Below are 17015 nucleotides of genomic sequence, written 5' to 3'. Positions count from 1 at the left end.
AAATTGGTGCTTGAATTTTATTTCACTGACAATTGAGATCTTTGTTGGTAACATCCAAACCTTTCTTTTCTTTCCGCAGGTTTATCCGGCAACCCAGCTGATCTCGATAAACGGAAACTAGTATTTGGTCAGAACTTTATACCTCCCAAAAAGGCAAAAACCTTCCTGCAGTTAGTATGGGAAGCATTGCAAGACGTGACATTAATTATCTTAGAAATTGCGGCTATCATCTCCCTGGGCCTCTCATTTTACCGCCCTCCAGGACAAGACAATTATCGTAAGTATCTGACGCCTCTCTTAATAAGATTCTGTGAAAGCTGAGTGAACAATTAAGTTCAATATTGAAACATTCAATTCCTTATCTACAATGTCTTTACAGGAACAGGGAATTTTAGTTTTGAGGAGAAGTCAGCTGGTCTAGGGTTGATTTCCTTTGTAGGACGCTGAGGAAATATTTAATTGAAGTGTACAAAATTGTCAAGGGTTTAAACTTTCCCTTGGGAAAGAAGTTAATAACTTGAGGTACACTTCTGGTGATTAGTAAAGGCATTCGATAGAGGTTGAGGACAATTCAAAGTAAATTTATTATCAAGGTACCTTATGTTACCTTCAGATTCATTTTCTTGCAGGCATTAATAGAAATACTGTAGAATTTGCGAAAAGCTCTACATAAACAGACAAAGACTAACAAATAACCACTGCGCAAAAGAAGACAAACTGTGCAGATAAAAATAATACTGAGAACGTGAGTTGTAGAGAGTCCTTGAAAAAGAGTCTGTAGGCTCTGGAATCAGTTCAGATTTGCAGTGAGTGGAATTATCTGCACCGGTTCGACAGCCTGATGGTGGTAGGCTAATAACTGTTCCTGAACCTGGTAGCGTGGGACCTAAAGCTCCTGTACCTCTTGCCCGAGTAGCAAAAAGAGAGCATGGTGAGGAAGTTTCCACAGAATGATGCAGAATTATTAACCTACACAAAACAAAATGATTTGATTTAATTAGACCATAAGATGTAGGAGCAGAATTAGGCCATTTGGCTGTCGAGTCTGCTCAGCCATTTCATCATGGCTGGTCTATTTTCCCTCTCAGCCCCAATCTCCTGCCTTCCCCTAGTATCCTTTCATGCCCTGACAAATAACCTTCAATTATATATTGGTTTTTCATGGAAAATGAAAACAGAAAATGCTAAAAGGGTCGGCCAGTCAGACGAAACCTCTTAGGAGAAAGATAAACTGCCAATGTTTCCAGTCAGGGACCTTCAAAGCTGCGACAAGTAGGAGTGAAACAGGCTTCAGGATGAAAAGGAAATGGAGAGGAGAGATTGAACAGCAGGGTCAGGTGTGTGATAAGGTGCAATTCTCTACCACAAATTTGGCAAGCAAAACTGAGTCAGGTTCAAAAAGGTTCATTTATCATCAAACTATGCATGCAATACACAACTCTGAGATTCTTCTTTTCCAGATAGCCATGAAACAAAGAAAACCCACGGAAGTCAGTTCAGAGAGAAACAGCAGACCCGTTCCCCCCCTCCAGCTCAAAAAAAGAACGACAACATGATCACCAACCATTCCCCCAGACCCTGCTCCCCCAGTTCAAAATGCAAGAAGAATGTCGGCCCCCAAATCCCCCTTTGCTCAAACAAAATGCAACAAGAACGTCGGCCCCTAAATCTCCCTCCACTTGCACAAAATGCAAGAACACCAGTCCCCCCCCAACATGAATTGCAACAAGAACTTCAGCCCCCAACTCCCCCTTCCCCTACACAAAAAAAGTTAGAAAGAATGGGCAAAAACACACAATCTAAGAAACCATAAGACTGAAAAAGTCCATAGGAAGTTTCAATCTAATATTGATCAATTGGACAGGAATCAGATTGTTTTGAGGTATTTCTATTTCTTCCTGATTAAGTTTCTTTGGTTTTCTCCTTAATTTAACAATGAGAGGCTTATACTCAGTTAGGTCTAGGTCGGACTGGGCTGTAGGATTGTTATTTTTGTTGTAGTTTAATATTCCAATGCTGAAAACACAAATAGCTGGAGGAGCTCAGCAGGCCAGGGATTATCTATGGAAATGAATAAACAGTCGACGTTGCGGGCCGAGACCCTTCATCAGGACCGAGAAGGAAGGGGGAAGACGCCAGAATAAAAAAAGGTGGGGGGAGGGGAAGGAGGCTAGCTAGATGGTTTTAGGCGAAGCCAGCTTGGTGGGAATGGTAAAGGGCTGAGGAAGAAGGAACATTCCTACGCTTGTTTATATTGTTATTTAACCACCTCTATACCGGAGATTGCTCAGTGAGTTTTAAAGTGGTTTGACTTCCCTCTGTATTGTTCTGGAAACTTCTTGGTTCCATTGGCGGATGTTACATTGCTTGAATCTGGCTATTTAATTGGTTACACACACACAATGCTGGAGGAACTCAGCAGGTCAGGCAGCATCTGTGGAAAGAGTAAACAGTCAATGTTTCAGGCTGAGGCCCTTCAACAGGACTTAACTGCTAGCTCTTGGAATTTCAATGGAATCGGTGATCTGGTATAAGAAGAGCAGACCATTTTAGTTCACTCTTTTATTTTTTACCCTCTTCCTTAGATACCCTTCGTTTCCTCTTCCCACCTCCTTCTCTTTCTCCTTCCCTCTTTGTCTCACCGCACAGCCTTTCCTCTTGTAACACTTCATAAAAGGATCATAATCGCAAGTTTTATGCCTCTTCTTTGACGTCTAAAGAACCTTTGGATCACAAAGGCATTTGCATCCAACACCTACATTTTTCCACTGACGTTAATTTTCAAAGAAATTTTAAAAGTTAAATATTAACTTAAATGAAATTTTCAGGATTTTATGGCCAGCTGATTTACTTTCTACTTTCCTTCCTCAATCCACTTGACATGGAATCTCAGAATAGTAGGAAGTAGCATCTAAAAATTTATTCCGGTCATCCATGAGTGAAAATAGAAAACACATCTATGCATGAAGGAAGAAATAGAACTCTTCTCACTTGCCTGTCACTTTCCCCAGGTCATCTCTCCTCTCCCATCATCCCTTTACCTTTCCCACCCACCTGATTTCACCTTCTGTCTATCCTCCTTTCCCTCCCCCACCTTTTTATTCTGGCTTCTTCCCTCTTCCTTTCCAGTCCTGAAGAAGGGTCTCGGCCCGAAATGTCGACCGTTCATTGATTTCCATTGATGCTGCCTGGCCTGGTGAGCTTCTCCAGCATTTTGTGCGTGTTGCAAAAAATGGAACCTTTATCCAAAACTTCTGACTGTTCTGGGTCAGTTATGAACTTAAATTGTGAGGGTTATAATTTGTTTAGTCTTAAGTATTAAAGGTTGGTCAGATCGAGCTTATTGCCTTTTGCACAAGTACACGTGTGCACAGGTGCAATGGAAAATTTCCTTGCAGCAGCAATGCAGGCACAGAGCATCAGATAAGCACCACTCACAGGAAAAGCATAAATTCTGTGCAACGTTTACAAGGAAGAACAAAAACATGTCCATTTTAGTTTGAAGTGGCAGTAGTGTTACTAAATGGTAGTGATCAGGATTTTGCTGATTGATTCAAGAATCGAAAGGTTGAAGAGAAGCATTTGTTCTTGAACCTGGTGGTGTGGTAATTTTAAAAAAAAACTGTGCAAGGTATAGAAACAACACATTTTCTGTTGTTTTGGTTTCCAGAAAGATTAAGATTAGTTCTAAAAAATAAAATTCCCATCTTGTTCATTCAGAAGGGGGATATTTCTGTTACATTGAAGATAATGTGCCACCCTCTCCCCTCTCAGCCACACAGACACAAACTAAAACATAGTCATTTTACCAGATGTCTGGATTCACTGTATGTTAGAGAGGGGCAGGTCCCTTGCAGAGCAGTGGTTTCTGTATCTCCTTCCCGATGGTAGCTGCAAGAAGATGCCATGTCCTGGATGGTGGGCATCTTTGACGATGGATGTGTCCTTCCTAGGACAATGCCTCCTGTAGGTGCTATCAGTGGTGGGGATGGATGTGTCCATGATGTAGTGGCTAAATACACTACTCTCTGCAGCTTCTAATGTTCCTGTGCATTCGCATTGCCCATACTGGACCAGTCCAACGGTACTGGGAAAAAGGAGCCATCAACAGGGTCTGGCTGGTTGGCAAAGCAGACTTAAGGGATTAATGGTTCGAGGTGCAAAGTCTACATTGTCTTTTGCTGATAGTCACACACCCAGTAGCCACTTTACTAGCTCAGGAGTGGAATCCGGTGGGGTTTTCCACTATTGTAGCCTATTTACCTCAAGGTTCGACATATTGTGCATTCAGAGATTCTCTTCTGCACAGCAGTCTTGTGAGGTGTGGTTATTTTTAATTGCTGGTGCTCCTGTCAGCTTGAACCAGTCTGGCTATTCTCCTCTGACCTCTCTCATTAACAAGGTATTTTCCTCCACTGGATGTTTTTTTTTTAAGTTTTGTGACCAATCTCTGTAAACTCTAGAGATGGCTGTGTGTGAAAATCCCAGGAGATCGGCGGTTTCTGAGATACTCAGATCACCCCAGCTGGTACCAACGATCATTCCACTGTCAAAGTCACTTAGATTACATTTCTTCTCCATTCTGATGTTTGGTCTGACAACAACTGAACCTATTTTTGTGTGTGTTGCAACTGAACCTCTTGACCATGTCTGCATGCTTGTATGCAGTGGGTTGTTGTCACATGATTGGCTGATTAGATATCAGCATTAACATGTAGTGGTGCTTATTAAGGAGGCCACTGACTGTATGTTAAATGATGCTGTCGTGTAATTTAAGTTACTTTATTCAATTGACTCTTTCCATCAACCGTATTTCTCTCCCTCCTCACTCAGTGTGTGGAGATGCCGCGGGTGGCGAAGATGAAGGGGAGGCAGATGCTGGTTGGATCGAAGGGGCAGCTATCCTCCTCTCGGTCATCTGTGTGGTGCTGGTGACAGCCTTCAACGACTGGAGTAAGGAGAAGCAGTTCCGTGGGCTGCAGAGCCGCATCGAGCAGGAGCAGAAGTTCACCGTGATCCGAAAGGGTCAGGTTATCCAGATCCCAGTGGCCGAGATCGTAGTTGGGGACATTGCCCAGATCAAGTACGGTGAGTGATCAGCAGGGAAGAACGGTGCATTCGACACAGGAATCAGAATGACATTTGTTAGCACTGACGCATGTCGTGAATTTGTTGCTTGGTGCAAGACATAAACATTACTACAAGCTACAAAAATAAATAAATGGTGTGAAAGAGATTTAGTGAAATCAGAGGGTGGTGAATCTGTGGAATTCATCGGCGCAGACGGCAGTGGAGGCCAAATTATTTAAAGTGAAGGTTGATAGGTTCTTAGTAAGTAAGAGCGAAAAGGCAGAATAATGGGGTTGTAAGGGATAATAAATTGGCCATGATTGAATAGCAGAGCAGACTCAATGGGCCAAATAGCCTAATTCTCCTTCTGTATCTTATGGCACACTGTAGTACAACCTGAGAGTAAAAGGACGTCTCCTTAGAACGGAGATGAGGAGGAATTTCTTTAGCCAGAGGGTGGTGAATCTATGAAATTCATTACTATATATGACTGTGGAGGCTAAGTTATTGGGTATATTTAAGGTGGAGGTTGATAGATTCCTGATTAGTTAAAGTCATCAAGGGTTACAAGGAGTAGACAAGAGAAATAGGGTTGAGAGGGATAATAAGTCAGCCATGATGGAAGTCTGATGTTGGAGGGGAAGAAACTGTTCCTAAAACATTGCGTGGTGGATCTTCAGGCTCCTGTACCTCATCCTTAATGGTTGTAATAGGAAGAGAGCCAGAATCAAGCTTATTCTCACAGTCATGTGTTGTGAAATTGATTGTTCTGTGGGAGCAGTACTGTGTAAGATTTTTTTAAAATCCAGTAGCTTACAGAAACAGTGCAAAAGCAAAATTGTGAAGATGAAACCATTCAGATGGCAGAAGGGTTAAAGGTCAAGGATCAACTTTATTTGCCACACATATTTACAGGTTTTAGGGATTTGCTGCGGTGCATTGGTGTGGACATACACCTAAAATCATTCAACGATTATAAAGGATGAGCAGTGATATAAAAGTAATAGTAAAATTATTTTTCTAAAAGGGCTTGTGATGAGGTGGTGGACTTGCCACTGTGTTCAAAAAGTACTTTAGGTACAATCTGCTGTCTTTCAGCAATTTTTCAAGTTTTGAGGTACATACCTTTAAAATTTGTGACTTGGACCCTGTCCTGTGTGTTGTTGTTTATCACCCCACTAAATCCAATGTCAGAATTCTTGCCCTCTATTATATTGAACTATGACACGATTCTCATCTCTGGTGATTTCAATATTCATATTAATGATCCCTCAAATGCAAACTCTATGGCAGCTGAATTCATGAGCTTGCTGGACTGGCTAGATCTTACCCAGCATGTCACTGACCCACCCAACAACTTAGAAATACACCGGGCTTAGTAATGACAAAAGGGTTAAATATTATTAATGTCCCTCTGTCTGATACCACTATCCCTGATCATTTCTGTGTATATTTTGATGCCTTTCTACCTGGAACCAAGACTACAAAATGAATTATAGTTTAAAAAAAAGTTTCTCGATACAATTTAAGTTCTTTGAGCTGGCTAGTTTATGTGACTTAAATTGCTCAGTAAATTAAATGGTTGGTTCTTTCAACATCTGAGGCCCTCCCTTGGTCGGGGTCGACCATGGTTGTTGTATCCCAGCTGTCTACATGATACGCAAGCCAAGGCAGTATGATATAGAGAGCAAACTGTTGCCCCCTCCACACAGTTGATGAATCCAAAGGAATGGCGGACCCTGTCACAGTTTGGCACAGCAGCTTCGCAGAAGTTGACGGTCAATGTTGAACTCAACGTAGGACTGCCTTGGGGACCTCAGCTTCGGTTTTTCCCTCGGGGTTTGCTCCAGGAGCCTTCCGCATGAGTGGGTACAGCCGCAAGGCAGCGGAGGTTGAGATCAGAGTTTACCTTCTGTAGATGAGCTGCCAACCACGGCTGACGAGCCTCATCTGCCCGAAGCGACTGGTTTTAAGGCACCAGTGACCCACCGTCGCCCCTTCTCCTGTCAGTAGAAACGGTTCCGCTATACTTAGTAGTTGAGCCACACGTGAAGGCCAGGAGCTGGACTTGGTTTCAACAATAACTTAACAAATATATTAAACACAGTGGCCCCGCTTAGGGTTAAAAATAAATCACTTACTAAAACATTACCATGGTTAACGAATTCTGTCAGCAAACTCAAGCAATTTTGTAGAGTAGCTAAGAGAAAATTGAGGAAAACTGGTCGAAGTCCTCCGTAATATTTACAAGTCCCCTATTTTTCTCCTTATATATTGCTATTCTTAGGAGACATCATTCAAGAGCATAAACTTGATTTCCACAGTTATGCAGATAACACAAAGTTGTATATCTTGGTTGAGCCTGATGACGATAGCATGCGATCTTCTCGGATTTCTGGTATGGCTGCAATAAACAAGTGGATGAGTAATAATTTCCTAAAACTGAATGAAGATAAAACTGAAATACTTTTGGTCAGTTCCAGAGCCAAAAAAGATAAATTTATTGATAAACTGGAGAACGTGGCTCCCTGTGTAAAATCAGAAGTAACTAGCCTGGGTGTTATCTGTGATTTAGACTTGAATTTTAAACCCCACATAAAGAAAGTGACCAGATCAGGAATTCCACACTTAAGAAATATTGCAAAGATACGTCAGTTTCTGTCACATAATGATTAGATTAGATTATAAGGACACGCAGTCCTCTTTTATTGTCATTTCGTAATGCATGCATTAAGAAATGATGCAATGTTCCTCCAGTGTGATATCACAAAAACACAGGACAGACCAAGACTGAAAAACTGACAAAAACCACATAATTATAACATATAGTTGCAACAGTGCAAGCAATACCATAACTTGATGAAGAACAGGCCATGGGCACAGTAAAAAAGTTCAAAGTCTCTCGAAAGTCCCACATCTCACGCAGATGGGAGAAGGAAGAAAACTCTCCCTGCCATGCCCGACCACAGTCCAACTCTGAGTCGTCCGAAAACTTTGAGCCACCGAGCACCATCTCTACCGAGCACTTTGACCCCAGCCCCGGCCACCAGCAGCAGGCAAAGCCGAGGAAATTGGGGCCTTCCCTCTGGATATTCTCGATCGCACAGTAGCAGCGGGAGCGAACCAGGCATCTCAGAAGTTTCTCCAGATGTTCCTCCGTGCTTCTCACATCCGTCTCCATCAAATCAGAATTGTGCATGGCATCCTACTTACAAATACGATATCATTTCACCGGAGAGCTGTGCGTGCTGTGTCGCGCCGCCGTCTTCTCCTCCTGCTGTGATGATGCTGAAAAACTAATTCTCTTCTTTACATCAAATGGATAGATCACTGCAATGTACTTTTCACTGGCCTTCCAAAGCAATCTGTCGACAAACTTCAGCTCATTCAGAATGCTGTTGCTAGACTTTTAACCAAAACCAGGATGAAGGAACATATCACTTCTGTACTAGTTACTCAGCTTTGGCTTCCTGTATCTTTTAGAATTGATTTTAAAGTTCTTTTACTTGTTTTTAAAGCTCTCAATGGTCTGGGACCGGACAACATCACAGAATCGTTTTTGTTTCATAATGCTGCTCAAACTCTCAGGCCTTCTCCCACGGTCACTTAAATTTAAACAATTTCCCTCAAAAGATAATTGGCAGGTTGGCTTTTTTGAAGTACGTTCCTAATTTAATTCCTAAACCTGTAAGGGATGCAGACTCAGTTGGTACTTTCAATCGCCAGCTCAAAACCTATTTATTTAACCTTGCTTTTAACGAAAATACTTTTGTCTTTTATTTCCCTGTTTATTTTTATTTCTTATTTTATTTTCACATTTGCACTTTATCCCATTGTAAGGCACTTTGAACTATGTCGTCGGTATGAAAAGTGCTCTGTTAATAAAGTTATTTATAGGTAGATAGATAGGTAGACTACAAGGAGGTAGTCACCCATAAGTGGTCAGGAGAGGGAAAGGAAATAGGCAGCCAGCGCAGAGTATCCCTGCGGCCATTCTCAAGAGTAAGGGTACTGTCTTAGGTACTATTGAGAAGGACGACCTGCGAGGGTCGAAGGACAGCGACCGGGTCTCCGGCACTGGGTCTGGTGCTGTAGCTCAGAAGGGAAGCAGGAGTAAAGGACTGCGGTAGTGAGAGGGGATTCCATTGTTAGAGGAATAGACACGAGATTTTGTAAATGTGAAGAGACGTCCAGATGGTACGTTGCCCCCACCCCCCCCATCTGTCAGGGTTAGGGACGTCTTGGATCGGGTCTGTGGCATTCTAAAGGGGGAAGAGGCTGAGCAGCCAGGAGTCTTGGTACACATTAGCGCCAATGACAAAATGTAGGAAAAGAGAGAAGATAGGGAGATAGGTAGAGAGCTGAAAAGCGGGACCTCCAGGAAACTAATCTCTTGATTTTTGTCTGTGCAAGCGCTGTTGAGGGTAAGAATAAGATGATTTGGCATATGAATGCATGGCTGAGGAATTGGTGCAGGGGAGCAGGTTTTCAAATTTCTGGATCATTGGGATCTCTTCCTGGGCAAAAGGAACAGGTTACACCTGAACCCGAGGGGGACCGATATCCTTGTGGACAGGATTGTCAGAACTATTGGGGATGCTTTAAACTAATTTGGCAGGGGGATGGGAACCAGAGTGATAGGGCTGAGGATGGGACGGTGTTCAAGTTGAGGCAGAGTATAGTGAGACCGTGAGGAAGGACAGGCAGATGATAGAGCTAGATTGCAGCCAGTGGGATGAGTGGCAGTGTAACAGGGGGACAGAATCGAAAAGGGTGTTGAATACAGGACTGAAGGTGTTATATTTGAATACACGCAGTATACAGAATAAGTAGATGATGTTGTAGCGCTATTCGAGATTGTCAGGTATGATGACGTGGGTATCACTGAGTCATGGCTGAAGGAAGGCTATGGTGGGGAGCTTAACATCCAAGGATACACCTTGTATCAAAAGGACGGCAGCGAGGCTGAGGAGTGTTGTGGCTCTGTTGGTTAAAAAGAAATGAAATCAAGTCATTAGAAAGAAGTGACATGGGATGGGAGGAGTTAAGAAACTGCCTCTGAACAGTAGCCAGGACGTGGGCTACAAATTACAATGGGAGATAGAAAAGGCATGTCAAAAGGGGAATGTTACCATAGTCATGGGGGATTTCAGTGTTGTAGGTGGATTGGGAAAATCGGGTTAGTGCTGGATCACAGTAGAGGGAATTTGTAGAATGCCTGCAAGATGGCTTTTCAGGACAGCTTGTGGTTGAGGCCATCGGGGAAAGGCAATTCTGGTTTGGGTGTTGTGTGATGAACTGGATTTGATTAGGGAGCTTGAGGTAAAGGATAAACAAGCAAGAATAACTTACTTAATAGATATACAGTTGCAAGAAAAAGTTTGTGAACCCTTTGCAATTACCTGGTTTTCTACATTAATTACGCATAAAATGTGGTCTGATCTTCATCTAAGTCACAACAATAATAACCTCCACCAAATGTTTCCTGTGGCGACTGATCAGACTTGCATGACAACGAGGAGGAATTTTAGACCATTTCTATATACAAAGCTGTATACAAATACTGGAAAAACTTGCAGGAACAGCCCTCTTCAGGTCATGTCACAGCATCTCTATTCAGTCAAGGTCTGGACTCTGACTTGGCTATACCAAGTCAGAGCCATACCATGACAGCTATATGGACAGGAAAGGAATGGAGGGTTATGGGCTTAGTGCAGGTCGGTGTGACTAGGTGAGAGTAAGAGTTCGGCACGGACTGGAAGGGCCGAGATGGCCTGTTTCCGTGCTGTAATTGTTATATGGTTACCAAAACACAATTTTCTTTTCTTTTTAAACCATTCTGTTGTCGATTTACTCTTGTGTTTCAGATCATTGTCTTGTTGCATCATCCAACTTTTAAGCTTCAGGTGACAGACCTGACATTCTCCTGTAAAATGCCTTGGTACAATTTTGGATTTATTGTTCTGTCAATGATGGCAAGCTGTCCAGACCCTGAGGCAGCAAAGCAGCCTCAAAACATGATGCTCCTTCCACCATGTTTCACGGCTGGGATGAGGTTTTGGTGTTGGTGTGCAGTGCCCTTTTCCCCTCCAAGCATAGCAATGTGCATTTCTGCCAAAAAGTTCAACTTTTGTCTCATCTGCCCACAGAACATTTTCCCAGAAGTGTTGTGAAAAATTCAGGTTGTCTTTTTGCAAACTTGAGATGTGCAGCAAATTTTTTTTTTTGGAGAGCAGTGGTTTCCTCTGTGGTGTCCTTCCATGAACACCATTCTTGTTCAGTGTTTTTCTTACAGTAGACACATGACAGACTTTAGCAAGTTCTAGAGATTTCCACAGGTCTTTTCCTGTTACACTTGGGTTCATTTTCACCTCCATCCACATTGTACATTGTGCTCTTGGTGTGATCTTTGCAAGATGTGCACTCCTAGGGAGAGTAGCAACAGTACTGAGATTACTCCATTTGTAGACAATTTCTCTTACTGTGGACTGATGAACACGCAAGTCTTTTGGAAATGCTTTTGTTTCCTGCAATTCTATAATTCTTCTTCTAAGGTCCTTTGAAAGTTATTTCAATAGAGGCATGGTGCACATAAACAGATCTTTCTTGAGTAGAGCAGGCTCTTTCAGTAACCTGACTTAGTTTGTCTTTTTTATATGGCAGGGCACCTCTACAACCCATACCTCCAATCTCATCTCATTGACGGGAACACCCGACTCCAAATAGCAGTACCCCAGAGGTTCACATACTTTTTTGAATGTAGACTGTGATTGTTTAAATTTTGCACTCAGTATTGATGAGAAGAAGTACAAATTGTTGGTGTGTTATTAGTTTAGGCAGATTGTGATTGTCTATTATTGTGCCTTAGATGAAGATCAGACCACATTTTATGAGTAATTAATGCAGAAAGCTAGGTAATAGCAAAGGGTTCACAAACGTTTTCTTGTAACTATATATCGATTAAGTAAGTTATTCTTGCTTGTTTATCCTGTAATATTGTATCCTGTCAGTTTTTATGGATTGTCATAATAATGATTATTATTATTATAGTGTTGCGCATAAGGGATCTTTTTGAAAAGGCAATTTGTCGGGTGGAAGGTGTCTACAAAGGTGTTTCCTGCCCTGTTCTTTTCCCTGGACCCATCAAGTCCTGCGGTGATGGTAGAGTGCAGCCAGTGACCTTTTCTGCTGTCCTGACAGTTCACAGTAATTTTTGTATATCAGAGAGGATGCCACACCCAAGTCCTGAAGCAACTCTGACTGATGTGCCATGAGATTGAAAGCTGAGAGTTTATCCTCGACATGGTTCTTAATTTTATTAATCTCAGATCTCAACAATGCAGCCATTGGAGTGTTGTCCATCTCCTAGGTGACTTACATTTGAGAGAGAGAGAGAGAGAGAGAGAGAGAGAGAGAATATATGAAACTCTTATCACAGTACAGAAGTAGGGTCCCTCGGCCCACGATTTCCATGCCAACCACCTCAACCAATCCCTTTCGCCAGCCCTTGTTTGCTAACAATTAGATCGGCAGCTGAGAGGGAAAGCCTCACAGAGTGACATGGGAAAAAGCCAGACAATTAAGGCCAAGATGGCTTCTCTGACAAACTTCACCGTAGCATAACACTATTACGAGGTTCAATCCCTGCTACTGTCTGTAAGGAGTCTGTAGGCCTCCCCTTGACCACATATATTTCCAGCAGGTGCTTTGGTTTCATCCCACATCCCAAAGATTTATGAGTTAGTAGGTGAATTCATCACATGGGTGTAATTGGGCGGCACAGGTCCGAAACTGTGCTGTATCCCTAAGTAAAAAAAAAATAAAAATTTGAAAAAAATAACTAATGATGGGCTGAATGGCCTCATTTTGTGTCATAACTATCTTCTGCTTCTCTGATTGCCTCCAGATTGGAGGAAAGATGTACTTGCCTGGGAGCGTGCAAAGAGGGAATCTGAGGATGTTATTAGAACTGGAAAACTGGAGCTGTGCCTTGAGTGGATTAGCTAACATTGTTTACTTCAGGACTGCGGAGACTGAGGTGATTCAGTGTGTAAAATAGAAGATCAGGGAGACTGTAGATCGGAAGGGTGAATTTCTTTTCACGCAATGGTCAAAAACCAGGGGGCATAGATTTCAAGATACAAGGTTGTTCATTGGCATACTTCAGTATTGGAGGAGGTTCACAAAAATGATTCCGGGATTGAAAGGCTTGTCATATGAGGAGTGTTTGATGGCTCTGGGCTTGTACCCACTGGAATTCAGAAGAATTGGGCGGGGGGGGGCGGTGGTATCTCATTGAAATTTGTCAAATATTGAAAGTCCTCGATAGAGTGAATGTGGAGAGGATGTTTCCTATACACAAAATACTCTGCAGATGCTGGGGTCAAAGCCACACTTACAAAAGGATGTTTCCTATTGTGGGAGAGTCTAAGACCAGAGGGCACAGCGTCAGAATAGAGGAGTGTCCTTTTAGAACAGAGATGAGGAGGAATTTCTTTAGCCAGAGAGTGGTGAATCTATGCAATTTGCTGCCACAGGTGGCTGTGGAGGCCGGGTCATTAGTTAAGGTAGAGGTTGCCAGGTTCTTGATTGGTCAGGACATGAAGGGTTACGGGGAGAAGGCAAGAGATTGGGGCTGAGAGGGAAATGGATCAGCCATGATGAAATGGCGCAGCAGACTCGATGGGCCAAACAGCCTAATTCTGCTAGTATATCTTGTAGTACACAAGTAAAAAAGAGAATTAACTGATTGTTACTCCAGATCTGATGCAGAATAAAAAAAAACACAACAAACATAAAGAACACAACGAGGGGGGATAAAAGCAAAATAACAATAAATATAAATATAAAAGCAATCCTATAAAACAGTGTACAAGTAACTGTTATACAGAGAGTGATCGTCTGTACATAAAGTGACACTAGGTGATGTGTATGTAGGGGTGATGGGATAGGTTAATAAGTGGAGGTGTTGATCAGCCTGACGGCTTGGTGGAAGTTGTTGTTTTTGAGTCTAGTGGTCTTGCCGTGGATGCTGTGTTGCCACTTCCCTAATGGGAGCGGCCTCGTAGCTGAGGAAAGATGTGTTAGTTCTGGAGATGGTCCAGAGGAGGGTCACAAGAATGATCCCAGAAATGAAAGTCTTAACGTTTGAGGATCTTTTGATGCCTCTGGGCCTGTGCTCACTGGAGTTCAGGAGGATCGGTGGGAGTGTGGGGGGAGAGAATCTCACTGAAACCAACTGGATACTGAAAGGCTCGGAAGGGTGGACGTGGACAGGATGTTTCCATAAGTAGGATGATATATGATCTGAGGGCATGGACATCAGAATAGAAGGATGTTATTTTAGAAATGAGATGAAGAGGAATTTCTTCAGCCAAAGGGTGCTGAATCTGTGGAATTCATTGCTCCAGAGGGGTTGAAGGTGATGGCCATGGGTGTATTTGAGGCAGAGATTGTTAGGTTTGTGATTGGTAAGGGGGTTAACGAATATGTGGAAAATGAGGTTGAAAAGAAACTGCAGTGATTGAATGGAGCAGAATCGATGGGCCAAATGACCTAATTCTGCTCCTACGTCCTGTGGTCTTAAGCAACCAGCTGGTTTGGGGGTAATTTTAGCTTTGGAAGGCAGTGTAAATGGAGTCCACTCCATATTGTATGTTCCGCCAGATCGGCATCTCAGTTGACAGACACTGGAGGTGATGGGTGGATCCATTTGAGGAGGAGTGATAGGCAGATGGAGGAAATGGGTGCTTAACGACTCCAAACCACAATAACACCATGGTCCTCTTGGGGATTCACAAGATAAGCATAAATTAAATATGGTTTTTATAAGAAAAAACACAATTAGAACAAAACAAAATGGAGTCCATTTTAGTGCCAGTGGTCATAATTCTCAATCTTCCATGATTAGGATTGTGCCTGTTAGGACAGCAAGGTGGTGTAATGATTTACAGTACTGGCTTATAAGATGAGGGTTCAATTCCCTCTGCTCTCTGTAAGGAGTTTGCATGTTCGATCTTTGAGTTTCCTCTGGGTGCTCCGGTTTCCTTCCACATTTCAAAGACATATGGGTTAGGGCTGGTAAGCTGTGGGCATTCTACGTTGGTGCTGGAGGCGTGGTAACACTTGTGGGCTGCCCCCAGCGCATCCTCAGATGCATTTCAGTTTGTGTTAATATTTTGATATACCTGCGACAAAATAAAGCTAATCTTTAAAAATCTTCCTTTAAACTTTATAGGGCCCTAGAATCACGTTATTCCATTGGGGGTGGACTTGCCTTTGGTCCCAGTACCTGATGAGCTTATAAACTTTGAATGTTTTCGCATCCACAGGTGACTTGTTACCAGCCGATGGTGTCCTCATCCAAGGAAATGACTTAAAGATCGATGAAAGTTCTTTAACAGGAGAGTCAGACCACGTGAAGAAATCCCTGGAGAAAGATCCCATGTTACTCTCTGGTAAGTTCAAGAAATGTTTCGAATTGCTCTGAGTGGTCGGATTACATGTTGATTTTGATAGTTTCTAATCATTGAGGAGTTGTAGACTTCACAGACTGAGCCAGGGTTCAATTGCCCATCCCTCGTTGGCCTTGAGTAGGTGGTAGTGAGCTGCCTTTTTGAACCACTGCTGTGAAATAGTTGTTAAAAAGTTTTGGGACTAATTAAAACTCCCAGTGAATATCCAACAGGCAATTGAGTGTAAGAGCCTTGTGACTTGAAACTAGTTAACTTGGAATGTAGTTCTTTTCCTTCTGATCAGAATCCCTGATGTAGCCTGTATCATGAAATCTGTTGTTCTGCAGCAGCAGTACAGTGCAATACATAAAAAATACTAAAAGTTACAAAAACAAATCATTCATTCATTATGTGACTGTTCTTGGCTAATTTTTCTGCAGAAGTGGTTTGCCATTGCCTTCATCTGGGCAGTGTCTTTACAAGACAGGTGACCCCAGCCATTATCAATACTCTTCAGAGATTGTCTGCCTGGCGTCAGTGGTTGCATAACCAGGACTTGTGATCTGCACCGGCTGCTCATATGACCATCCACCACCTGCTCCCATGGCTTTACATGACCCTGATCTGGGGGGGTAAGCAGGTGCTACACCTTGCCCAAGGGTGATCTATTTGGAGGGAAGGAGCATCTTACACCTCCTTTGGTAGAGAATTATCTCCACCCGCCATCCAACAAAAAATAAATAAATAATACTAAAGGGGAACAGTGGGGTGGTGTTCATGGATTCATGGACTACTCAAAAATCTGATGGTGGAGGGGAAGAAGCTCATTCTAAAATGTTGAGCGTGTGTCTTCAGGCTCATGTACCTCCACGGGTGGTAATAATGAGAAGACGGCATGTTCTGGATGTCCCAATACAAATGAAGGATGTAGACAAGTAGATGACAAACACAAGAGATTGTGTAGATGCTGGAAATCCAGAGTAACACATACAGAATGCTGGAAGACCTCAGCAGGTCTGGCAGCACCCTTGGAGAGGAATGAACAGTCAACGTTTCGGGCTGAGAGTGGAAAGGAAGGGGGAAGAAGCCAGAATAAGAAGGTGGGGTGAGAGGAAGGAGTGTAAGTTGGCGGCTGATAAGTGAGACCAGGTGAGAGGGAAGGTAGGTGGGTGGGAGAGGAGGGATGAAGAGGGAAGCTGGGAGATGATAAGGAGAAAAAAATAAAGGAATAAAGAAGGAATATGATAGAAGAGGACACTGGTGTAACATCTGGTGTCCCCTTTTTCCCATGGTCCACTCCCTTCTCCTATCAGATTCATGGCAGTGATTGATGAATTATTTGATATTCAGCATTAATGGCAGGATCCTTGGGGTGGAGGAAGAGCGGGGTCTTGGGATCGACATCCCTAGATCCCTCAAAGTTCCCTCACAAGTTGATAGGCGGGTTAAGAATGTGTATGTTGTGCTGGCCTTCATCAGTCAGGGGATTGA

At 42.8% G+C, this 17015-nt stretch overlaps 1 protein-coding gene across 11 annotated transcripts in view; it reads left to right on the top strand.

The window, feature by feature from the left end:
* Window positions 1-17015, top strand: part of LOC140210098 (plasma membrane calcium-transporting ATPase 1-like) — a 350393-nt gene that overhangs the window by 221540 nt on the left and 111838 nt on the right. For all 11 annotated transcript variants that reach the window (XM_072278933.1, XM_072278939.1, XM_072278940.1 and 8 more), the window contains 3 exons: window positions 80-277; window positions 4834-5088; window positions 15402-15527. In XM_072278933.1, the coding sequence (XP_072135034.1) occupies window positions 80-277; window positions 4834-5088; window positions 15402-15527 (579 nt within the window). The remainder of the gene's footprint in view (window positions 1-79; window positions 278-4833; window positions 5089-15401; window positions 15528-17015) is intronic.

This window comes from Mobula birostris, chromosome 14, assembly GCF_030028105.1.
Source record: "Mobula birostris isolate sMobBir1 chromosome 14, sMobBir1.hap1, whole genome shotgun sequence".
Lineage (NCBI taxonomy): Eukaryota > Metazoa > Chordata > Chondrichthyes > Myliobatiformes > Myliobatidae > Mobula > Mobula birostris.
Note: the sequence above shows the minus strand (reverse complement) of the source record. Positions and strands in the feature narration are given on the sequence as shown.